At 52.0% G+C, this 25,041-nt stretch overlaps 1 protein-coding gene across 6 annotated transcripts in view; it reads left to right on the top strand.

Annotated features, from left to right (window-relative positions):
* The window catches only part of TBC1D2 (TBC1 domain family member 2), a 40,801-nt gene extending 18,735 nt beyond the window's left edge, over positions 1 to 22,066 (top strand). For 3 of the 6 annotated variants that reach the window (XM_057549063.1, XM_057549061.1, XM_057549065.1), the window contains 8 exons: positions 4,038 to 4,433; positions 8,220 to 8,330; positions 10,023 to 10,210; positions 11,307 to 11,783; positions 17,369 to 17,489; positions 19,804 to 19,989; positions 20,761 to 20,882; positions 21,517 to 22,066. In XM_057549063.1, the coding sequence (XP_057405046.1) occupies positions 4,038 to 4,433; positions 8,220 to 8,330; positions 10,023 to 10,210; positions 11,307 to 11,783; positions 17,369 to 17,489; positions 19,804 to 19,989; positions 20,761 to 20,882; positions 21,517 to 21,724 (1,809 nt within the window). In that variant the 3' untranslated portion in view covers positions 21,725 to 22,066. The other 3 variants (XM_057549066.1, XM_057549067.1, XM_057549064.1) reach the window with 3 other exon arrangements.
* Positions 22,067 to 25,041: the final 2,975 nt, after the last annotated feature.

Genomic DNA, 25,041 nt, shown 5'->3' with positions numbered 1-25,041 from the left:
CGTGGGCACTGGTCTCCTTCCCCAGGTCCAGGACTCCTCACAGCCCGGCCATCTCCTCCATGCTCTCGCAGTGTAGCCCAGTATTAGACACAAGCACCGCGACTGCTCCTCAGAAAAAATGAATGCACTCCCTGTGATTCCAATACCCATTAAGCCATTATCCATCCCAGTCCGCTGCAGCGCTGGCCCCCCAAGAGATTTGGACTCTGGGAGACGGCACCAGATGGCAGCTTGGCCTGGTGGCTCAGGCTTTCAGAGTCGGCAGCATTGCACCCAACCTGAAGGCTGTCTGCTCCGACAGATGGAGGGCTGTTGTTTGTGGGGATGTTGGCTGCCAGGAATGGTGAACCCCTCCCCCAGGCCCTGCCAGGGGCCAGCTTAGCTCACTCAGGATTACTTGGTGAAGGCATATAATTCACTGAGGAAACTTGATCAGAGCAAGGTGCAGCCTCTCCCTTCCCTAGAACCCCAGCCGGAGACTTCAGGGTACAGGTCCTGGAGAGGGGTACAGGCCTTGGAGGGAGGGGGGTGAGAGGGCCCCTGTGCTTGGGGAGGCACACTTATCACAATTTCTCTCTCACCCTTTCAGTGACTCTGGTGGAATAGGACCGTCATCTCCATTTTACATACGAGAAAGCTGAGGTTCAGTTTTCTGAAACACCCGCATTAGTGGATCTGGAATGGGAACCGAGGCCTCTGTAACTCCGAAGCCAGTGCTCCTTCACCTGTTCCCAGCTGGCACCGAGCCCCTTAGGGGTCAGAGGCCGTCATGTCCCGGGCACTCCCAGTCCAGTGCTCTTTCCACAAGCACTGTTGGACCCGCCCACCTTGATTCTAGTGAGCAATGAAGGTATCCACACTTTAATAAGATAAATAATTTATTGGCTTTTAAAATGTTTACTAAAATGACAACTTATTACCAGTTGTCGAAATCTAAGATCGACCAAACAATGATTCAATTAAGAAGTATTAAAAGTATCACTTGATCAGCTCTTCTACTTTAAGACTTGGTCCTAAGGCATTGCTTATGATTGTGGGAATTGGAAACAACCCAGATGTCCATCCTAGGAGGTGGGGTGAAGGGAATTGTGTGCTCCATACACGGAATACTCTTGAACTGTTGCAAATGATAGTGTTGCTTGATAATGACTGACCTGGAGAGGCGTCATCACATTGTAAGGACAAAAGCAGCTTCAAAATGGGATATTCAAGCTTTCCTTTTTGTTTTCATTATTTCTATTTGATGTATATGTGCATTTTTGTGACTGGCTTAATTCACCTAGCATAAGGTCCTCAATGTTCATCCATGTTTTAACATGTGATGGGATTTCCTTCCTTTTTAAGACTGAATAATATTCCATCATATGCCACATTTTGTTTATCCATTCACCATCGACAGACACTTGGGTTGTTTCCACCTCTTGGGTCTTGTGAATAATGCTGCTGTGAACATGGGTTATTCCCATTTTTAAAGAAATTCAAAGAAGCATTTCGATGCAAAATCCATTAACTACACATCATGAAGAAGTGAAGGGTCTTAGGATTGGAGTTGGGAGCCTTGTGTTCTAGCTGCAGTTTTCCCACTCATGGGGATCCACCAGGTCCCTTTAGTCCTCTCTTCTCCTTTCTTGAGCTTCAGTCTCCCCGCGTGACAGCGGGGTGACTGAACCAGGTGGTCTCCCAGGGCCATCCAGCCTCCAGGTTTTCCGAATCCATGATCCATTCCCACTCCTCACTTTACACTTCCTGCTCTGGCTCCATCCCTCTCCCGGGTTCCTTTCTTCCTGTCTTATTCTGGTGCAGGGGTCCTGGGGTGGGAGGACAGCCTCCCGGGCTGGTGTCTTGGTCTTGGATTTGGAGAGCCAGATGTGGGAAGGGAGAGACAGCTGATGTAGTGAAATGGGCTTCAGAGTTGACTCTCCCAAAGTTGGCAGACAGATACCCCCCTGATTCTGAGGCTAGGGCAAGTCTGAGCAGTGGCATGTACTTGTTATTTCACCAGGCAGTTACCCCAGGTAATCTCCAAATCTCAGCTGACTCAGAAAATGGTCTAGGCTTCTCAGTTATCCTGCAGCCACAAGAATGTTGATCTCGGTCAGTACCGCCCTGGGAAGCCGACTTCTAAATCCCGGACGTGCCAGTTCGGTTTGCAGCCACCTGCCCCTCCCCACCTTCCTGCCACACCCAGGACCCACAGCTCCGTACCTGTTCTTTCATTCCATTGAGGCTTTGCTCAAGCTGTTGACTCAGCCCCATCTGGAAAGCGCTCCCAACCCTCAGCTCCCACTTTCTGCCCTTGTCTCCCCCCCTGCTGCTTGACCGTCACTGGCCCTCCTCATTCTTCAGGATCAGTTTAAACTGCTCTGCCTTTCTGTAGAATGTACTGGTCTTCCCCCGCCTCCGCCCCAGGCAGAAGTCATCGCCTGCTGCCCTGAGTCCCCACAAACACCCTTGCTTCCCCCTCTCACGGTAAATCATTCTGTGACAGTGGTTCACCTTTGCTCCCACCAGCCTTCGTGGTCCTTGAGTGTGGGAACTGTGACTGGTCCCTCTCTGGGTCCCAGGGGCTGGCACTGAGTGAGTGCTTGATAAAGGTTAGGTGGATGGATAGAAGAGAGAGAACCGGAGAAGGGAGAAGGGACGGTCACTAGTACGAAGGTTTCGGAAGGGGTATGCTAATTTGGTCTTATTGTTAGCTTCTGAAATGAAGTCATGATTTTGGGCAGTTCTCCAAAATGGAATTGTTCTTAGCCTATCCAGCCGATCATTTATTTAAATACTTTGACATGCATACAGTTAATGTGTCTCCAGGCAACCACACTTTTCCAGATGAGACTGGCATGGAGCACAGCAGTGTGAGCTAAAGGCCCTAACTGCCAGGTCTGCGGTTCACGTGGGACCGGCTACTGGGCTGCCTGGCTTCTGATATTCTGATCCTGGTCCTGAATGAATTCACATCCCTGCTTTGGGGCAGGACAGGTCCCTGAATGCTGGGGAGGTTGGAAGCTTGAAGGCACAGGGAGCCAAACCTTGAATTTCCACATGGATCGGCTGCCCCTGCCAAGGAATAAATCGAAGCCCGTTGCTTCTGAACTCCTGGACGCTTCTTTGCACCAGCCTTGCAGGCATCGTTGGATGGTCTGAGGGGCGGGCACAGATGGACTGAATGAAGCCCTGGGTGTGTGGCGAGGTGTGAGGATTGCCAGTTTGTTTTCTCTCTAATGCCACCTCAGCTCGATTGGTAGTGACTGCTTGAATGCCATGTTCAGAAGGACTCTGAGGCCTCAGCTAGGCTTTAGCGGGAAAGAGTACTGAGGTTGATGAGTGATGTCTGCCTCAGGGGTGAGAAGGAAGAGCCATGCCCACGTGCCACGCCGCTGCCACCCCTGCTTTCATTACTGACCGAGCACAGGATGCTCAGTGTCTGGATGATTTGGAGTTAAATTCCACTCTGCTGGGCCTCAGTTTGTTCATTTCTGAAACAGACATATATTAGTTGGGGAATGGGCAGAAGCCTTAAAGTACTGTGGCCTAAAACGAATTGGAAGTTTATTTCTCTCTGACATTGTAGAATCCAGAGTGAAGTGTGCAGTTCCGAGCTGGTGGGGCGACTGTGCCATCCTCAACATGCAACTTCTGCTTGTGAGCCCAGCGTGGCTGCTCTGGTTCCTGCCATTTCCCAGCCAGGAGGAAAGGGAACTGGGCCAGGGGAGCGCGTGCACAGTGGTTTGGAAGGCATGACCCAGAAGCTGCCCACAGCATTTCTCATATCCCATTTGGGCACGGTTTGGGCACACTTGGCCACACCTAGCTATGAGCTTGGCTGGGAAATGTAGTCCTCTGCTGGGGAACCATGTGTCCAACTAAAACTCTTTTGAGTAGAAAAAGAGAATGTGGGTGCTGGTCAGTGATGCCCTAGGGGATGTTGCCCGCCACCTCTCAGGGCTCTTAGGAGAACTGATGACAGCCTCTGCCTCACCTCTGGCACGTAACAAGCCTTCCCCGAGCTCACCGGGCTCTTCCCTTTCCCCGTGCAGGAGCTGGTGAAGATCCTGCACAAGGCGCTGGAGGCTGCCCAGCAGGAGAAGAGGGTGTCCAGTGCGTACCTGGCAGCGGCCGAGGACAAGGACCGGCTGGAGCTGGTGCGGCACAAAGTGCGGCAGATCGCGGAGCTGGGCAGGCGGGTGGAGGCCCTGGAACAGGAGCGGGAGAGCCTGGTGCAGGCGGCGAGCCTGCGGGAGCAGGAGGTGCAGGAGCTGCGGCAGCACGTGCAGCTGCTCATGGACAAGAACGAGGCTAAGCAGCAGGTCATCTGTAAACTCTCTGAGAAGGTCACCCAGGACTTCATGCATCCCCCCTGCCAGCCCCCTGCGCCCCTTGATGCAGCTGACAGGGACCTCCTGAGCCAACAGGAAAAGATGGAGCACCTGAAGGTAGGGGCCCCTCCCTCCAGGCCCTGGGCCCTTGGGGGAAGGCACTGCTCTTGACCCCAAGGGTTTTCTAGACAGAGCTGGGGTGACCCTTAATACTGGAGTATGCACATCTGAAACAGACATTGGTAGAAATGTTGCTACACGCTTCCTCACCTTCTTAACCAGAGGGCCCAATGCAATTTGACCTTTTCATGATGTCCTAGGCTGAAAAGTGAAGGTATCTCTAAATTATCAAAGTAGAGATGAAGAGCCCAAGATGGAGTCAGAACTCCTAAGCGCTCTGGGGCCTGGCCTGCTCAGCCTCCTTTAGCGCCACGCTGATGCTCTCAGGAGCCCCCGAGGTGCCCGGCAGCCCTCCCCAGCAGTCCTGCACACGAGTAGTGACCTGTGGCTGGCTGTGACTTGCTCGTGATAATGACAATAATCGCTACTCCTACTTACAGATTGTGTACTGTGTGGTAGGCACTGTCCTAAGTGCTTTACTTTCATCACTTCCTTTAGTCCTCGCACCAGCCTGGTGAGGCCGCCGCTTATGTGCTCGCCACTTTACAGATGAGAATGCCAGGGCTGAGAAAGGTGAAGTAACTTGCCCAGGACCGTGTGCAGAGGAAGTGGGGGGGACTGGCACTGGGTTGCAGCTCACCTCTCTGACTAGTCTTGTCTGCTCTGCCGCCTTCCAGCTTCTGTGGCCCTTCCAGCCACCACCGTCATCCTGGCCTCACCCTTGCCCAGGGTGTGACTCTCACCCGGGAAAGGCCACCCCATCCCGCAGGGACCAGTTGCAACACAGGGGGCAGGAACTTTATTTTAACTGTGATACCTGCCACGGGCTGCAGCCTCCTCTCTGGAGGGTGGTGACGGGAGCTGGGGATAGGTGCTCCTAGTGCCCTCCGTCCCTACAGGCAGCCACGTAGCCCCAGTCAGTCCTTCCACAACCCTCGCACTCACAGCCACAAGAGTATACATCGGATTACCGCGGAAATCCTGTGCTGCTGTATCAAAGAACTGCTGTCGGACGGGGTAAGAGGGGGAAAGGAAGAAGGAGAGAAATCTGGGAGCTTTTGAGAGACCAGTGGGCAGTGTGGTATAGTGGCCACTCCCGAAGCTCTGAAGTCAGGCAGACTGCCTCTTGCTAGCTGTATGACCTTGGGCAAGTTATCTCACCTTTATATAACATGGCCTAACCAGTCCTACAAACAGAGTTGTTAGAAGGGGAAAGGAAGATGACATGAAACCCAGATTTCCTTCCCTTTCTTTCAGCATGAAAAAGCATATAACCAGTCTCTGAACCTTTTCCCTTATTTGGTCTAAAATCAGAGATTCTTTTGAGTGCAAAATGAAAACAAAACCTTTCAAATGCAGATGCAGCTAGGTTGTTAGAAAGCTGTGAGTCCCTCATAAAGCAGTGAAAATTGCTTCCATGAGATTGCTTTCCTACCCTGCTCTGCCCTGCTAAGTGTCTTCTTTCTGTGCCCATCCTGCTGGAATCCACTGTTGAAGACCCAGTAGAGCAGCATGGGGGTCAAAGAGATAGACTCGCTGGGTGCCTCCAGACCGTCTCAGAGAGTTGCCCAGAAGTATGGACTCACCTAAATGACTGAGCATGCCCCTGAGTTTGCAAGTTCAGGAATTTAATTTATCAGTGAGCCCAGATATGAAGAGATTCTGGGTACAATTCACATCAACCATGCTTACATTTATGGCTGCTCCTCAGAGGTTGTTAGAAAGCTATCAGTCCTGCAGCTGACACCTTGGAGGTGTTTTCTGCTAGAAGGAGTTGCATGTACTAGATTCCCTTATTTTTTAGCCTTTAGGTCTCTGATCTAGAAAAAAATAGAAGACCCATCAAAACTCCACTGTCTTTAAGTTTTGGGACAGAGTGTGTTCACATTTCCTGCTTGCCCTTGTGGTTAAGGACACTCAACTTTAAGGAAATGCCCCCCTTGTTGAAACTGTCAGTGTGAGGACAGAATCACTGACTTCTTGAATATCAGAGCCGGAAAGACTCAGAGATCTAGTCTTCCCCCTCATTTTCTGGCACGGTCGGCCAAGTCCTGGAGAGGGGAAAGGACTGGTCCAGGGTCGCACAATACAAGCAGCAGGGTTACAGCCTGACCCCAGGTGTCCCCACGTCCAATCCACTGCCTTCCCCGCTAGCACAAGGGCTAGTCCACACGGCATTTCCCGAAGATGATTCCCGGGTCCTTGGTCCCTGTGAAAGCAGGAGGGCAAACTCTCTTCTTCCCTGTCCCCTTTCTCCAGTTGTGTTTTCCTCCTTTGCCTCACTGGTGACAGTCACATGGCTTTTCTCTTCTCAGAGCTCTCTCTTTTTCCTCCCTACAGTTCTGAGCCAAGAAGAACACTGAAGGTAGGGCAGTGAGTGAACGGGAAGGCACTGCCCAGATGCCACCCCACCCAGGCCCACAGCTGCTCTGAGGGGCGCTTGTACCTGCCCTCCTTGTCCGGGCTGCAAGCAGGGTGCCCTGTGCGACACATCCAAAGCCTTGGAGAGCCCCTGGACATGAATTGGAGCTTCTGAGCTGGGAGGGATCTTGGCCAGAATGAAGAGGGTCAGCACGGCCTATGAGCTGTACACAAGTGACCCATCCCTGACATTGAAGTGCCATGGGCGAGGTGTGCTATTCTTAATTTCCTGATAAATCAGGGCCTATCCGAAGTCGTACCTGCAATAGTCTCTCATATTCATCTACATGCCAGTACATTTTCTTGAGTGAGAGAGAAAGGGATTGAGTTTCCGTTAGTAAATGCCCTGGAATTGCTAGGTATCACTGTGAGCATGTGTTGTCCATTGTTCCCACAGTGTCCATCCAATCAGAATAAAGATTGAGAGCCATGGCTGCAGCTGTGGGTACTCCTTTCAGGCTCCTGCTTGACCCTCCCCAGTGCATGGCCAGCTTCTCCTTGCATGCCCCAGCAGGAAGATCATACTCCCTCCCCTGGACAGCTTGCAAAAGGAAAACTCCAGGCTCAGATATAAACATTACAGCTTTATTCATAATAGAAACAAACCAGGGACTTCCCTGGTGGTCCAGTGGTTAAGACTCCACGCTTAAGACTCCACGCTTGCGCTGCAGGGAGCATGGGTTCAATCCCTGGTCAGGGAACTAAGAGCCCGCATGCCCCATGGCACAGCCCAAAAATAAAACAAACAAACCAAAAACACCCAGGGCTCAAACTGAAAAAGCAACAAGAGAAGGATTATATCTAAGTTATGGTAAATTCACCTAATAGAATAGTCATCAGACATTAAAAATTATCATTGGGAAGCTTCTGTAGCAACATAGAAAAGTATTTACAAAGTGACAGTAAAAAATTTTCACCCAAAATTGTTCAGTATGATCACCAATATATGACAAAATATTTTTATTTAAAAAACAAACACTACTTGAATGTTTGCTCTGTTTTGGTCCTTGTACTTAGTGTGCACGTTACCTCACTTAGTCAGCAGCTGCCAAGTGGGGTAGTTGGTATTTGCTCCTTTTACAGATGAGGAAACAGAGGGTCAGATTGATTCAGTGAGGCCTCCCTGCCAGGAAGTCAGAGCCAGGACTTGAAGTCCAGGCTTAATGCTCTCTCCACCATGTCATGCTGGCATCAAGATTAGAGAAGGGGGCTACCACTATTATTTTTTTTCTTTCAGACTTCCTTTTCTGTTGCCATTATTGGAAATTTCTAAAGGAAGAAAGTGTTGGCAGCTCATCTGAGAGTGAGGACCAGGGAGATGTTTCCGGTGCAGCTCATTAAATGCTTTGCTCTCTTCTCCAGGATGACATGGAAGCATACCGGACCCAGAACCGCTTTCTCAACTCCGAGATCCACCAGGTCACAAAGATCTGGAGAAAGGTGGCTGAGAAGGAGAAGGCCCTCCTGATGAAGGTGAGGCGCGGGAGCCCTGTTCTGGCCCTCTCTGTCCCCAGCCACCCTTCCAGCCCTCTCACCACCTCACCACTGTCTCACTCTCTCCTCATGACCTGACTGCTCTCCCTCTGGACCGTGCCCTTCATGAGCTGGCTTCCACATATCAGGGATCTGTGCTCTGCTGACTGCCGCTTCTGATCACAGAGGTGAGGGGAAGAGGCAGGCAGCCACTGCTGTCCCACCTCCCCACGTTGCTGCAAGCCCCCACCGCCTAAAGTAACTGCCAGGGGATTTAAAGGGCCTTCCCCCTCTTTTTCCCCTTTTGGGAGCCAGGTATTAACTCTACATTCCAAAACCACCACAAATATGGGGGAAATTAGAAAGTGACCACGCGTGCCCAGGGAAAGGCTCAGAAAAGACCTAAGAGGAACTTAAGTTTATACCTCAGGCTGATCCTGGGCACAGAGACAGCCTACAACAGTCAAAACCAAAAACCAAAACAGCAAACCCTAGGTAAGAAGGAGTATCTGATTTCCAGAGTTAACACTGTCATTTTTAATAATATAATATCTAGTTATTTTACCAGCAAAAGCGGGTTTATTCGGGACTAACCAGAGGAATTACAATTTGGGATACTTGTACTATGGTGAACCACAGGCAGATTCAGGGAACAAGGAAGGGGAACTTGCTTTTTATAGGGAAAAGGAAGGGGTTGGGAGGGGCTGTGATAACCAAAAAGTCAATTGGGGGAAACTAGGAGTCCCAAGTATGGAGGCTTCTCATTGGCTCGATTGCTACAGTCCCTGATTGGCTGAGCTGTCTTGAGGTGGAGAGAAGTTTTCCCATTCTTGCTGGATAGTAGAGGCAGCTTCTTGTCAGAGATGTAGGTGAACATCTCTTCCTGTTTGGAGAAATTAGTGATGCCTGTGGCAGGGCCTGAGAGGTCCCCACACAGGCCTGACCGGACTTCTTTTTTAGCTGAGCTTTCTTTTAATTAATTCCACCCCACCTTATTAGGTTCAGATGTTCAGTTTTCAACAAAATATCACAAAGCATACAAAGAAACAGGAAGATACGGGGGTAAGCAGGTAGGGAATGTGCAGTGTGTGTTCCACGAGGTGGGAGAGAGGTGGTGTGTTGGAGAAATGGAAAAAGCCAACGTGGTGGGAGAAGGCACAACGGCAGTGTCCAGAGCTCCATGTCCATCCATCCCCTGGGCGCTGCTCAGGTATACCCCGTACAGAGAGCTTGCTCTGGGCCAAGTGCCCTGGAAGGTCTTTGTATACATTGGCTCATCTAGAGTCACATATAAGAATTCTGAGGCAGACTGTATTTTCCCTATTGTTCGGATGAAGAAGTTAAAGCACAGAGAGGTTAAGTAACTTGCCGTAGATCACCCAGCCTGCAGTAACTGATCTAGGATGGGACTGCAGGCAATGCAAGAGCCTGTGCTGCTGCCCACCTCTCCCCTCATTTTTCTGAATCCAGCCCCAGCCCTGGGCCTGGTTCTCTTGCCTGGAGCCCTGTCTGCCTTGCTGTAAACTCTTGGATTCAGGACTCCTCTCCTTTCCTTTATATGAATGGCTGGGGTTGGGGGATGGGAGATGAGAGCTGGAAGAAGGGCTGGACTGCCTAAAGCTGTTCAGGCCTCAGGCCTCTGGCCTAAGCCCAACCAAGTGGCCTGACCAGCCCCACCCCTCCCCCCCACAGTGTGCCTACCTCCAAGCCAAGAACTGCCAGGTGGAAAGCAAGTACCTGGCGGGGCTGCGGAGGCTGCAGGAGGCTGTGGGGGTCGAGGCAGGCGAGTGCTCGGAGCTACTGAGGCAGCTCATCCAGGAGGCGCTGCAGTGGGAAGCCAGCGAAGCCTCAGCTGACAGCGTCGTGCTGAGCCCCATCAGGTGAGCCCAGAGCAGGGCTGGGTCTGCGTGACCTGGGGGCCGCCAGCTGCCCTGCTACCAGTTGCTGCTGACCGTGTGTGAGCCCTGCACATGCTTACCTCCTTGTACCTCCAGATTAGTGATCATGTGGTTGAAATGAGCCCCATTTTACAGCTGAGAGGCACCACAGGCTCAGAGGAGGCAGCCCCTTGCCCAAGGCCACACAGCATATTAGTGCATCTGACGTGGGCCTGCCTCCAGAGTTCTGTTTTTTCCACTTCCCCAGGCTGCCTCCCAGGGGTGTTTGTCAGAGAGGGGAGGAGGGGAGACAAGCCAGCTGCCTCCTTTGAGCCAAGCCTTTGCTGAGCACAGTGGACCTGGGCAGATAAATATAACAGAAGGGGCTGTGGCTGGGGTCAAAGGTCCCTAGAGGCTGGATGGTCGGTCCAGTGGCCAGAGCCCAGGCTTTGGAGCCAGACTTGGCTTTCTCACTGTGTAACCTTGGACAAGTCACTTTACCTTTCCGAGCCTCATATTCAGCCTCCGTAAGATGCGGGCTAAGATCCCTGCTTTGCAGGATCATGAGGATTAAATGAGATAGCACAGGCAGAGCACATAATAGGGGCCAATAAATGTTGACTCTACGAAAGGCCATCTGGAATGGGTCCCCAGCTCTCCTGTTTCTGCTTGTTGTTGGTGCTTCCTGTTCCCCATCTGTCCTTGGGCTTACTGGCTGTGGAAGTGGGGTTCTGTAATGGCAGTAAAGGACTTCTTGGGTCTAAGGCTTCATGGAGTAATAAGAGGGTCCTTTGTATTTACACGGAATGAATGAGCAAATATCTTTTCAGCACTTGCCATGTACCAGGCACTGTCTAGCCCCCTAGCAGTTTACATCGGAGGATCTCATTGGGTCTTCATGAGGCGGAGCAGGAGTTCCTATACCCATTGTACAGAGCAAACTGAGGTTCAGAGCACTGAAGTGACCTGCCCAGAGTTACATGGCCAGCCTGCAGTGAAGCGCAGGCAGGCTTCCTGCCCAGGGTCCACCCTCTCCCCGCTGCCCCTTGTCTGGGGAAGGGCCTTGCAAGGTGTCGCTGACACAGGCTTTTGCTGGCAGCGAGTATGACGAGTACGGCTTCCTGACAGTACCCAACTACGAGGTGGAAGACCTGAGGCTGCTGGCCAAGATCCAGGCGCTGGAAGTGCACTCCCACCACCTGCTGGCCCACGAGGCCGTGGAGCAGCCGCTGCGGGAGCGCTGGGCTGCCCTGGGCGAGCTGGCCCCCTCGCTGGAGATCAAGCAGCTGCTGCGGGCGGGCGTGCCCCGTGAGCACCGGCCGCGCGTCTGGAAATGGCTGGTCCGCCTCCGTGTCCAGCACCTGCAGGGCCCCGGCCGCTACCAAGAGCTACTGAGCCGGGGCCAGGCCTGCAAGCACCCCGCCACACGCCAGATCGAGCTGGACCTGAACCGGACCTTCCCCAGCAACAAGCATTTCACCTGTCCCGCCTCCAGCTTCCCTGACAGGCTCCGCCGGGTACTGCTGGCTTTCTCCTGGCAGAACCCTGCCATCGGCTACTGCCAGGGCCTAAACAGGTAAGCCACACAGCCCCCGTGAGGGCACAGCCTCTGCCTTCCAGGGCACCTCTCTGTCTCTTTGGAGCCTCCCAAGAAGCCAGAGAGGTCAACCCAGGAGGCTTGGTCCCCACCGTATGGATGGGGACAAGCAGGTGAAAGGACGTGTTCAAGACAGATTTGGGCCAGAGCCCCAGGCTCCTGGTCCCGTGCCCTCTCCTGTGATTTGTCCTCAGGGTGGTGCCGCTCCCATAGAGAGCACGTGAGCGGCCTGCTGGGGTTGTATAGCCCACAGCCAGCTCACGTATTGCATGACTGCCTGGGTCAGGGATCATTGCTTTAAACAAAATCCACTCACAGGAGCCCAAGGAAAAGAGAATTTGTAAATGTTACAGAGGAAGCTCCCAAAAGCCAGAAAAAGGAAATAGCTAGGGACCAGATAGATGGTCTTCGGAAGCCGAGGCAACCGCTCTGTCTAGCAGGGCCATAGCACAGCACAACGCCAGGGGGCGCCATTCATGCCATATTCCAGGGGGACACTGTCCCCTGAGATTGTGCAGTCCTCTGTGGGCTGCGTGGTCTCTGGCCTCTCTCATAATACATGGCTGCTTCCCTGTCTCTCAGCAGACCAGCCTCACCGTCTGTCATTCCTTGGACATTTAGGGCCCATCAGGGCTGTCAGAGCAGAGTCCTCAGCCCCTAAGTCAAGCCTTTCAGCAATCCACTTGTCGATACCCTCACGTCTCAGGCCTAAATTCCCAAAGGAAGGAATCTGGCCCAGCCTGGATTAATTTTTACTTCTGGTTCAACAGCAGGAGACAAGGGATGGGAGCTGGGGGTGGGGTGGGGTGACTTGGTAGGGCTCCCCTGCCAGTACTTTGGGGAACTCTCGTGGCTGCCCCCAGTTATCTCGATAGAGGTGGCATAATCTCACATATTTCCCAAAGCAAGTTTTGGTTCAACTTTATTTTATTTATTTTTTAATATTTTTTTTATTTTTTTAATTTTTTTTAACATTTTTATTGGAGTATAATTGCTTTACAATGGTGCATTACTTTCTGCTGTACAACAAAGTGAATCAGCTATACATATACATAGATCCCCATATCCCCTCCCTCTTGCGTCTCCCTCCCACGCTCCCTATCCCATGCCTCAACTTAATTTAAACACATATATACTCAAGCAAATTTTACATAAGTCATTCTGCTCTTTTTTTCAGGCAATGTGTGACATTTACTTAACACAGAATAAATATTCAGAGTGTCCCTACTCAAATTTGAATGGTTCCCAAGGATAGATATTTTTGATACTTTTTTTCCAGCTTAAGTTGGGTGAAATTGAGCATATACATGTACCATTACTGGGAATTCAGAGTTAAGCCCAAACAGTAATGCCTCTCAGTCTAAGCCTCCTTGGAAAACATGTTCAGATTTCATGCTGCTCTAAACGTCCGCTACAGGAGATGTCCATAGAAATTCATTCATTCATTCATTCATTTAACGGCTGAGCAGAAGCCTGCACACCTCTCATCTGTTTGAACATGTTAAAATCCAGAAGGCACAAAACTTTTGAATCCTCTTTTTAAGATTAGATTTGAAGGGAGCTAGAAGCTCTGAAACTGTATGAATAATTTGTACATTTCATGTAAAGGTCAGGTAGGAGCTAAGACTTAATGAGGGCCTCCTGCATGCCAGGTACTCACATACCTGACGTCATCTAATCCTAAGGAAAACACTTCGAGGTGGGCGTTGGTGCCTGCCATTGCCAGGTGAGATAAGAGAGGGTCTGAGAAGCTAAGGAACCTGCCTGGGCCTCACCATGCATGGGCTGCTAACCCTGGTCTCCGGACACCAGACCTGGTTCTTCCTACCGTCTGCCCTCACTCAGAATGGGAGCTGTAGCAGAGAGTGTGCTGAGGGCACTCAGAAACCTTTCTTCCTGATCAGATACAACTTTTTTTGAGAGCAGGAATGGAGTTAGTCACATATGGGCTTTGGAGTCTAATCTATACTGAAGGAGCAGGGGGAGGATCCCAAAGCAGGAGGGGATCTTCCATGTAGAAGGGAAAGAAGCCTCTCCCTATGTGGAAAGAGGCAGCACCAAAAGTTGCTGAGGGGTATATAGGAACAGCTGAGACCAAAACCAGAGATATTTCTTTACTTCTTTCTTTGAATGCTACAGTTATTGGCATTTAGGCAGGTATTCATACTATTGCTTTAAATAGAAGATTATTTGTAATAGAGCCTGTTTAAATGTGGAGAGTGCATTGTATTCTTTCAAAGGCCCTTCTGCAGCCCCTTTCACTTGTCTGGGTGCTGCCATCTAGTGGCGGCTATTAGAACTGCATGTGTGGTGTCTTGAGGACAGAACCTGCTTTTATGCAAAAAACCCAGCCTGTTTAGAGGGAGACAGATATCATAGTAATGATTTAATGCTAATTCAGAGCAAAATTTTAGAATCCATTTCTCTCTAAAATATAAGTGGAGCGATTTAAAGTAGTTTTTCCTTTCCCACATCACCCTCCTTTGCAGACCTCCTTGGGCCTGAATGTCTTCAGCTGGAGTCTGGCTGTAGCCCTGAGCAGTTGCTAGGACCCTAGTGAGTGCCAGCAGCCTCTCATCACTGACCTTTTTTTTTTTTTCCACGGGTTTTAAGTGTACAACTCAATGATCTGGAGTAAATTCACAGAGTTGCACAGCCATCATCACCACGATCCCATTTTAGAACATTTCCATCACCCCTAAAAGACACCTTGTGCCAATTTGCAGTCACTCTCGATTCCCACCCCCAGCCCTGAACAACCACATATCTACCTTCTGTCTCTATGAGTGTGCTTGTTGTGGACATTTCATATACCAATCATACAACATGTGGCCATTTGCATCAAGCTTCTTCCACTTAGCATGTTCTTGAGGTTCATCCAGGTTGTAGCATGTGTTTTGTTCTTTTTTTACCAAGCAGCATTCCATTGCATGGGTGTGCCATACTTGGATTGTCCACTAACCAGCTGATGGACATTTGGATTGTTTCTGCCTTCTGGCTATTATGAATACTGCCATGAACATTCCTGGACAAGTCTTTGTGTGCATGTATATTTTCCTTTCTCTTGGGTGCATCCTTTTTAACAGAGATTCAATTTCCACTGTCTAAATGCACCATGCACCATAAAGTATGTAAATCTTCTTCTTCTTCTTTTTTTTTTTTTTTTTTTGTTATAAGAATGCTGCCACAGATATTCTTGTGTTTGTGCTATTATTTCTGTAGCGTTAAAACACACCCAAAAAGTGAAAAAGTCATGAGGAATACACATCTAAAATTTTCACGAGCCCTAACAAAGTTCCAAACACCAACAGGTAAGGCCCATAGAGAGGAAGGGGGACCTGCCAAGGAGTCAGGAAAGGGGTGGCCGGTACATGTCAAGGGCGGAGAGCAGAGGCTGGCTGAGGGTAAGGCAGCTTCCCAGATCTGTCTTTCAGGAGTTAAGCCCAAAGACTGAGGCACAGGCCAAGGAACCTCCTTGTGACTGTAAATGAGAACCTATGGCCTGGGCATCCTCAGGGAGACCAGTCTTTGAGAGGCTAAGAGCAATATGATTTGGAAACAAGGCTCATGGAAGTAAAAACAAGGTCCTTTGGCCTCCTCCCCTAGAGGGGTCCTGAGTATCCCACCAAGCATATTGAGAGCATTCCTGGATTCAGAGCTCGTGTCATACCCTTGCCCCCAGTGGCATTATTGGGACTCTGAAAAACAGTGGTGTCCATTCCCAAAGGCCCTGGGCCTTGCTTAGGGCCTTCCATGGGTGGAATCTTAGCAGGATTAAACCTCCTTTTCTGACACAAAAGCTTTATCCTACTGGTTCAGGATTGTGTGCAAAAATTAAAAATAGTATAAATCACTGAACGTTATCAACAGGCTCACACATCAAATCACTGACCTTTTAATGTGAGCAGAAATCGAAGCTAATTCTGATACCTACTCCTGGACTGAGAACAGTGGAATGAGGTAGGATAGAGAGAACAGGCTGGACTTTGGGAGTCCTCTGCCACCAACTGATTGTGTGACCTTGAACAAGTCACTGTTGCTCTCTGGGCCTCGATTTTCCTGTCTCTGCAATGACCAGGGATGACCAGCAGAAAGTAGCTGCCTGGAGCCTTATCTTGTGAGTTTCTGAGGCAGCCTCCAGACTCAGTGGGAAAGAGTACCATGATCAATTAGTTATGTCTGCCCTGGGCATAGACAAAGAGAGTGGTGGCTGGTGTATCCCATTTGCTCTCTCTGAGCTAAATAATCTCTGTAGGCCTTCCCACTTTCCCATCTCTGAGTGGCCAAAGCCTACTATTTCCAGGAGACCCATAACTGTTCTCTCCATCCACTCAGCTAAACTCAGGAGGGTCTGTACAAATACTTTAGCCGGAGTGGAGAGAAATACCTTCCCAATCCACTAGGGAGAGAAAAAGGATTTCTTTTTTTCTTTTCAGAAACCCTGTGTATTAAAAAAAAGTGTAAACCTCAGAAGATGTTGGAGGTCACGAATCCAACCTAGTAAGAGCCCAGAGAAGCATGAGTATCTAGACAATGAAATGTGCTCTTTAAGTCCATTGAGAGTGTGAGGCTGCCCCATGCTGAACGTGGCATCTCCCTAAGGGTGTTCAGCAGGTGCACTGTGCACAGCCCCACTAGGCAGCCCTGTATTAGCCACGTGGGGCTTTGTTAACGTGAGATTTCTAAGAGACTTTGTTAAGATATGTATATCATAAGCCTCTAAAAGAGGGCTAGAGTATGCAGTGTTCCCCAACATCTTTGAATATGGGTCCATGTGCTCACCTAGCATCTTGAGAGACCAGTACATTTTGGGAAATGTATTTTTGGATTCACCCTGGACAAGACCTGCCAGGGAAGGTGGGGGAAGGAGATAAAACAGTGCTTCTTCCAGGCAGACATCCCTGCTCAGCACTGTGGGATGTCTTCTGTCTGATCCATGATCTCATTAGAGCCTCATGATAACTCCAGGGGAGAGGGGAAGCAAAGGAGAAAAAGAATTCTGAGTATTGAGCACCTGCTACATGCCAGACAGTGAGCAAGATGCTGTATGTCTGTCTTCTCAATGCCTCACAGCCCTGGGAGGTGGATACTGTTAACCCCACTTGACAGGTAATAAAAGTGAGGGCCAGAGAGGTTAGCACACTTGCCAAGGTCTCAAAGCCCATGAATATTAAGATGAGGATAGTTAACCTTTATAAAGCGCTCTCACTACGTGTTAGGCACTGTGCTGGGCAGTTAACACGTATTTACTCTGTTCATCCTTACAACAGTCCTGTGATTATTATGAGGCTGAAGCTCAGGGAAGTTAAGTAACTTGCCCACAGTCACCCAGCAAGGAAGCAACAAGACTCCAGAGGCCCTGCTCTAAGATGATGCCAGTTGCTCTGGAAATCCCCTAGGTAGTCCTCTTCAAGAGCATGTTCATCTCGCCCCAGTTTCCAGGAACACCAGCCTGGTTAGAGAGTGGGGTTGGGCAGGACATCCCCCAGGGAGTCACCCCTGCCATGGGCTGCCTGGTCGTGACTTCTGTGGGTCACTCCAGGCCGCCTTCCCTCCCACTCCAGACTGGCGGCCATCGCTCTGCTGGTCCTGGATGAGGAGGAGAGTGCCTTCTGGTGTCTGGTGGCCATTGTGGAGACCATCATGCCAGCTGATTACTACAGCAAGACGCTCTTGGCATCCCAGGTGAGCAGGGCAGGGAGGGGACTTGGGGGCCATGCAGGTTGGTGCCCCTGAATTGTTCCTACAAGTCAGTGAATCTTGGAAAAGTCAGGAATCTCTCAGGCCTCCATTTCTCCCTCTGTACAGTGGGCCAATAACCCTTCTCTGGGACTGCTGTGATGTTCCAGTCAGCTGATGGCCTTGAGAATTGTTGGGGCCCTGCCCACGCGATAGACTATTGTTATTCCAGTGGGGACATTACATCATTAGAAACAGTAGATATCCTACGGAGGGGAGGAGGGGAAAATCTAGTGGCACTAGACTTTGACTGGTGTTTGCCAGTCAAGAATTTCAAAACAGAGGTCAGGTAGGGTGGAAGTTGGGACTGGGAGGATGGGAGGTGACAGTGATGCTTCACACACACGCTTCATCACCTCCTGAGAGATACAGCTACCTCCATCATCTCATGACCCCCTCCACTGCCCTCTGAGCGCAGACCAGCCCTGGAGTCAGGTGGAGCTGGGTTCAGAGCCAACCCTTCAGAAACCAGCCATGTGGCCTTGGCACGTGGCATCACTTCTCTGATGCTTTTGAATGGAAGTAACACTACTTCCTGGGCTTGTTGAGGGGTGTAAATGCGAAACCATTTCAGACCTCCCACCTCCACCCTCCAGCCTCTCCCTCCTCGCCCCTCGTCCCATTCTTGCTGTATCAGTGTGTCTGCTTTATGGAGAGATGCTACCCAGGGGGAACCGTCTCACTCCCCCACAAAACCTACCAAGCCATTACCTGCCCACCCATCCTGTTCTCCTTTCCTACTGCGAGCACCCAACACTGTTTCCTCCTTCTGGGATGCCCACCTGGGTGGAGGGGTAAGGAGAGAGATCAGGGATGAAGATCCCAAGACTTAGGAGTCATCAGGAAATAGGTGGTGAATCAGGTAAGGACTGTGTTTTGCTGTGTGGCAGGGAGGCCCAACCTAATAGTGGCTTAAATGGGGGATTATTTTTCTCAGATAATGAGAAAGCTGAAGGCTCCTTCCAGCTAACTGCTCTGCCATGTGACCTTCATCCTCCTGCTTATCACCTCGTGGTCACAAGATGGCTGCACCATCTCTGGCACTGTGGCCATGGTCTAGGCGGAAAGAAGCAGAGGGTGAAAGACAGGCACCGGCTCCCTTTCAGACAGCTTTCCTGACCCAGCAACTTCTGCTTACATCTTACTGGTCAGAACTGCGTCACATGGCACCTCTAGTTGCAAGGCAGGCTGGGAAATACACAAATATTTCACTTTACAAATATTTTATTTTCACTTTTTAACATCTCTGGAATTGAGGTGTGTTGTATAACCAATATACTATGGTGTTGTTGTTTTGAGTACAGAAAATTTCAAATGTACAAAAAAATAGAGGAAGTGTAATGAACCTCCATGTATCCATTACCTAGTTTCAATAATTATCAACACAGGGTAGCCAGTACTGTTTTCACCTATACTCACACCCACTCCTACTTTGATGACCTTGAAGTAAATCTCAGACATCATACCAGTTCATCCGTACATCCTTCAGTAGGTTCAGTGGCATCTTAGATTCAGTGAGTTACCCTAGGTTTTGAGCTGGACTCTTGGCCTGCACAGCAGACCTGGAGTTCAGGGTACGGAAGGAAGCGAGAGGGTGTTTGCCACAGCAAGAGCTAAGTCTGGAAGAAAACTTAAATGGAGGGAGAGGGCTGAGAAACCCGCAGTTCCATGAAAGAAAGAGCAAGAGGAGCCTAAAATGGTCTTGTCACAGAAGTAGGAGGCAACCACAGAACAACCATGTCCTGGGGCAGGGAAGGAGCCAGTGCGGGGAGTGATCAACCGGGTCCAGTGAAACAAGGACAGAGGCATGATGTGACCACACTAAGAGGTCATTAGCAGCTATCACCCAGCAGCATCACCCCCTGATGTCAGGTGTGGCTCCCCCAACACCGGTCCCCAGAACCTTGTCCTGAGCATCTTGTGCATCAGGCCCAAAACAGGTGTAGGGAAGCGGCCATGGTGTCAGCCGATACAAGCCTGGGGGACAAAGGAGCCAAAACTCCACTGGCCAAGAACTTACAGTCCACAGAGACCTCTGCATCAAAGCTCCAACCTGGAAGGCTGCTCGCCAGTGGAGTGACCTGTCTCCTGGCCAGGCTGGGCCCTAGCTCCTCCGGGTGCTCTGTGCCCCCAGGTGGGGCAGGACCCACTGCGAGCAGCCCGGGGCCGTGTGTGGACCAGCCGGGTGTGCAGGGGTGGACCGGAGGGAGGCAGCCCCCTCCGCAGGGCAGCAGCTGACAGGCCCTCTCTCGGCTTGCAGGTGGACCAGCGAGTGCTGCAGGACCTCCTCTCGGAGAAGCTGCCCAAACTGATGGCCCACCTGGGGCAGTGCCGTGTGGACCTGTCCTTCATCACCTTCAACTGGCTCCTCGTAGTCTTCGCAGACAGTCTCATCAGCAACATCCTCCTCCAGGTCTGGGACGCCTTCCTCTACGAGGGCACCAAGGTAGGGCACTGCGTGGGGTGGGGGGGTGAGCAGGAGGGTCCTGGGCAAGTCCCTGCATCCTCTGGGTCTCGATTCTGCCCCCGGATGATGGGAGGACAGAGCCCACCTGTCAGGGCCGTGGAGGACCTCTCCTGGGAGCGTGGCTTTGTAAACTCAAGTACTTTGCACCCCTGGGGGGAAGTGGTGCTTCTGCCTCTGAAGATGCGTCCTAAAGTTGGGGGGTTTCCCTTTCCCTGGAGAGGAGGCACAAGCATGACCAGGAGGTGCATCGCTATTCTGTCCGTTGCCCCTCAGTCACCTGCCGTCTCTTCCTCCTGTTTGGACTGAGCCCCAGATTGGGAGGCTGGCACTTGGATCTGGTCAGAGCTCTGCCCCTTACCTTGCAAGGAGACCCTGGGCAGGCCCTCCCCGACCTCCGCCCAGTTTCCCCATGGTGGTTGACCTCACAGTCCACCAAGCGCCCTCGGATCTGTCTCTCCATTCGATTCCTACTGGAGCCCCATGTAAAGACAGTGTTACCCGCCATTAGGTCCAACAGGGCAATGCCTGGCCCAGGGTCCCAGGACAGTCCCAATCCCCAGATTCCATCCAAGCTGTGCTCCCCCCGTGGGGTTTCCAGTCCAACCCCCTTGGCGTTGCCCCGCACGTTTCCTCCAAGCCTTCAACCTCTGCAGCCTATCCGGGGCCTTCCACAGCGCCTGGGGGTGTGGGTTCTGGGGACTCCCTGCCCTGGCTCCCTGTGCCCCCCCGAGCCCCCACTTTACCCCCCAGGTGGTGTTCCGCTATGCCTTAGCCATCTTCAAGTACAACGAGGAGGAGATCCTGAGGCTGCAGGATGGCCTGGAGATCTACCAGTACCTGCGCTTCTTCACCAAGACCATTTGCGACAGCCGGTGAGAACCCACTCCTGGGCCCACCCTGCCCCTCCACCGTGCCCACCCCACACGCATCCCCCCGGGACACAGAGCAGAGAGGGGGCTGGTGTTTCCAAAGGTAGGTTCATTAGCGATTCTGATCCTCCGTTGCAGCTTAGAAATCTTCAGGGACGTTCCACTGCCTCGGTGTCTGTCTGCCCCCTTAACACAGCATTCAGGGCCTCCATGCTGTTTCATTTCTTGCCCACCTTCTCCTGCCCCCACCACCCATGCCCTATGATCCTGCCAAACAGAATTATTTGAGTTCCTAGGACAACCTCCATCTCTGGGCTTCTGGCCTTGCAGGTTCTTCTACTTAGAATGCCTCCCTGCCACTTCCACCACCACCGTCTTTGCCTGGCCTACCTGTACTCATTCTTCAAAACTCAGCTCACTGTCCCCTCCTCCACGAAGCCTTCCCTGACCAACTTCTCCTTCCTGGGTTAGAGCTCCCACAGTGCTAAGCTTCCTCTTGCCTCAGTACCTGTCACTTTGGGTGGAAATTGTCTTCTTATTTACTGTTTCCTCCCTGGAAGGGGCCTCAGCTGCATGAGCAGAATGAATGCAGGGGTGCCTGGGACACCTGGTGACTGTGACTGTGCTCTCCCCCCAGGAAGCTGATGAACATCGCCTTCAACGACATGAACCCCTTTCCTAAGAAACAGCTACGCCAGCTGCGGATGGCCCACCGGGAGCGGCTGGAGGCTGAGCTGCACGAGCTGGAGCAGCTCAAGGCCAAGTACTTGGAGATCAGGGCAGCCCGGGGCCCTGCAGTGCCTGAGGGTTGCACCAGCGAGGATGAGGGAGAGGCGGAGCCCTGACTTGGCTACCTGCCCTCCCCAAAGCCCTTTCTCGCCCTTGGCTGGCAGGCCCATAGGAGGACAGCCACGGAGCAGTGGTCGAGGCTCCGCTGAGCCCCATCACCATGTGACCCTGGGCGAGTCCCTTCCCCTCTCTGGGACTCAGTCTCCCCATTGGAACATTGGCTCCTGAAGCCATTGGTTGGGTTATCTCCTCATGAGCACACACCCAGGATACACCCCTTCTCACTTCCTCTGCAGAAGCGAGCAAGAGTGCTGTCTTTATAGGGTAACCTTGAACATTCTCTAAGTTTTATCTGTGTATGACAGTGTAAATATTGGAAATAGTTCACAAGCTTTGGAACCTAAACGATTCTCAGTAACCAGTTGTTCCTGGGCGGGCCGAGGGCTCCAGAGTGTCCCACCACTAGGGCCTTCCCAGCCTGGGATGCCCCTGGCTGCTGTTTCTCTTGGCATCTCTGCAGGGCCGGTCCTGGTTCCTGGAGAAGCTGGGGCCGTGTGCAGTTAGGGCTTCCGTCTTTCCGGGCAACAGCGCTTCTCCAGTCCTGGTTGGGCCTTTGTTCCAGTCCTGACTCCCACCTTCCAAGGCCTGTATCCTGAGCCTTGCACTTGCCCTCACCTTTCTCCTCACAGCCCATTGGGGGGACGAGGGGTGGGGAGGGTGTTCCCAGGGAAACCCCTGTCCACTACCAGGAGGAACTTGGTGTAGGGGCTGAAAGCCCAGGGTTAGGTGCCCAACTTCTGATCTCCCACCACCAGATTCAGAGTCTGGAGCAAGAAAAGTCACCTCTTTGAAAACTGGGTGGTTGGGAGGGAGAGGAACAGGCGGTGAGACGGACAGAGCCTGCAGCCTGTTGCCAAGTCAGGGCTGGCTTGTGCAGAACTCAGCTCCGGTTCTTCTGGGCTCTTCCAGGCCCTTCCTCAGCAGACAGGCTTCCCCCATTCCCCCCAAGGCGGGGGGTTGAGGCTGCACAAGTGATTTCAGCAGCTCATTTCTCAGCAAAGCCTGTGCCTTTGCCGGGATAGCCTTGAGCTCAGCAATCTGTGATATGAAGGGATAGGGTGGGGATTCTCACAGGGAAACCTCCTGCTCTGATCTGAGGCTCCTATCAGGGCTTGGGAGGCCACACCCATTGCTGGGGACCAGGGACAGGCCCTTCTGTCACCCACTGGTGTGAACTTCAGGGAGGGGTTGGCGCACCAGACACCTGGTTCCCTCCCACCACTCCCCCACAGCCTTGGGGTGGGGACCCTCAGGATTCCTTTCCTCCCACATTTACGAGGGCTGCTGGGCAGCCCAGTTTCCTGTGAACACCCGACACGAGGGTTTGATGGCCTTTCTCATTTGTGCTAAACTTTTTTCATCTGCTGAGGTCCTTTCACCACCAAACAGTAACTGTGAAGCATGATGGTGGTCTGAGGGCAGCCTGGGGGTCGTCCTGGCTACACCCCCAACAGGCTGTAACCCTCAGGGCCATCACCAAGGACACAAGGGGTCCGGCCTCCTGGAACTCCAGGAGGATGAAAGGAGATGACGCTGGTGCTGAGCCTGGTGCCTGGCACAGAGTCAAGTACAGCCTTGGGCAGTGAGTACCCTTTCCATGAAGAAAATGTCACCAGGAGGGCCTTGAGGTCTAGAAAAGGCCCAAGGCTCCAGGAGAGACTAGGTCCAGCTGGTCCCCCTGACTCTAGCCTTAAAAATCAAATTCCCTCCTCAGCAAAAATACAGCAAGCAATCCCAGCTCAGACTGGGGCTGCTGGATAGAGGGCACCCTCCTCTCCCCTCCCGCCTGCCACCCCCCTTCTCTCCCCTTCCTCTGCCCAGCCCCAACCTCTCCCCTCTCCTCCTTCCCTCATCTCTTCCCTCCTCCACTTGTCTTCCCCCTCCTCCATCTTTCCCATTCACACACCCAGGCAGAGGAGAAGCTCTGCCCAAAGCTGGGTATCTACCCCCCTCCTCCTCCCTTACTGAGAGGGGTGTTACTCTGCAGCTGACCCAGCACTGGGTCACCTCTGGTTCCTACTTGGCTGCACCACAGAATCACCTGAGCACTGGGTCCCACACTCAGCCTCTTGTAGGGCGTGGGTATTGTGCTACACCAACAGGGTTGGGGACCACAGGCAATCAGGACTGACTAGGGGGCCTCCAGCCCTGTAGCCGGGAGCTGGAGCCAGAGCAAGAATGTGAACTGCCTGTCCTACAACACCTGCTCACTCCAGGCCAAGCTCAGTTTACAGATGAGGAGACAAGGCTCAGAGAGGTTAACTAACTTGCTCAGAGTCACACAGCCACTGAGTGGTTAAGCCATGTTCAAGCCTTAGAGGCTGCTAACTGCAAAACCAGTGAGGGCTCCTCCAAGCTCACGGCGCCTTCTCTGGATCCTAGAACACCTCCCCCAGGGGAAAGGACAAGTCTAGCCTATGGCCTCCTGAGTGGTGTAGGTCCTATGGGGATAGCTCCAGGCAAAGGAAAATGAGAGGAAGAAACATCTACCTGACAAGGAGGCTGTAGCAGGAACTGGTGGGGGGGGGGGGTGCCGAGCCCCAAGAATGTCTGGGGTGCAGCTGCTCCTAGGGAGCCAGGCGTTTGGGGCCCACCCCTGGTGTCAAGTTCCTGGCTCTGCACCACAGCTGTCACCCCCATCCCCAGGGGCTGCTGCTTTCCCAGGCTGGAGGATCTGATCCCTCACAGCTCCACCTCCCTACCCCAGGTGGTGGGCCCTCTAGCTCAAAGCATCCCTCTCCCAACTAGGCCCCCAGCGAGCTCAGGCCCATGCTCCATTCTCTAGGGGAGAGGAATTACCCAGGGAAACTTCCTGGGGAAATATCCCCAAGAATAAAGGGGCTCCTCAAAACAGGAGGGAGGGCACTATGGAAGACCCTCACCCTAAAGTGGGAGATGCACTTTCACTTTTACAGAAGTCCTCTCCCCCATGTTCAGAACCTCACCTCCCAGGTGCTGCTGTCCCCTCACTCTTTCTCAGCTCAATCTGCCATGGGCACAGGACCATATTGTACAGAAAGCTCCATGTTGCGCAGGTAGAGAACTTGCCACCCTCTCTCTCACACACACACACAGACAAACACACACACATGTTCTGGTCACCCACAAGAAATTTACCCACACACGGCAGATTAAACAAAGGCTGTGCTGACACAGGAAGGTGGTTTTCTGGCCCATCTCAATCAACAATAAGGCCCAATAGAAGGTGCTAGCAGATGGGCCCAACTTTGGAACCAGACCTATTGTGTGTTTCCTAGCTAGGGACCCCTGGATAGGTCATCCCCGCTCTGGCCTCAGTTTCCCCATGTGTGCA

Source organism: Balaenoptera acutorostrata, chromosome 6 (genome assembly GCF_949987535.1).
Source record: "Balaenoptera acutorostrata chromosome 6, mBalAcu1.1, whole genome shotgun sequence".
Classification (NCBI taxonomy): Eukaryota; Metazoa; Chordata; class Mammalia; order Artiodactyla; family Balaenopteridae; genus Balaenoptera; species Balaenoptera acutorostrata.
This window is presented reverse-complemented; position numbering and strand designations above follow the sequence as displayed.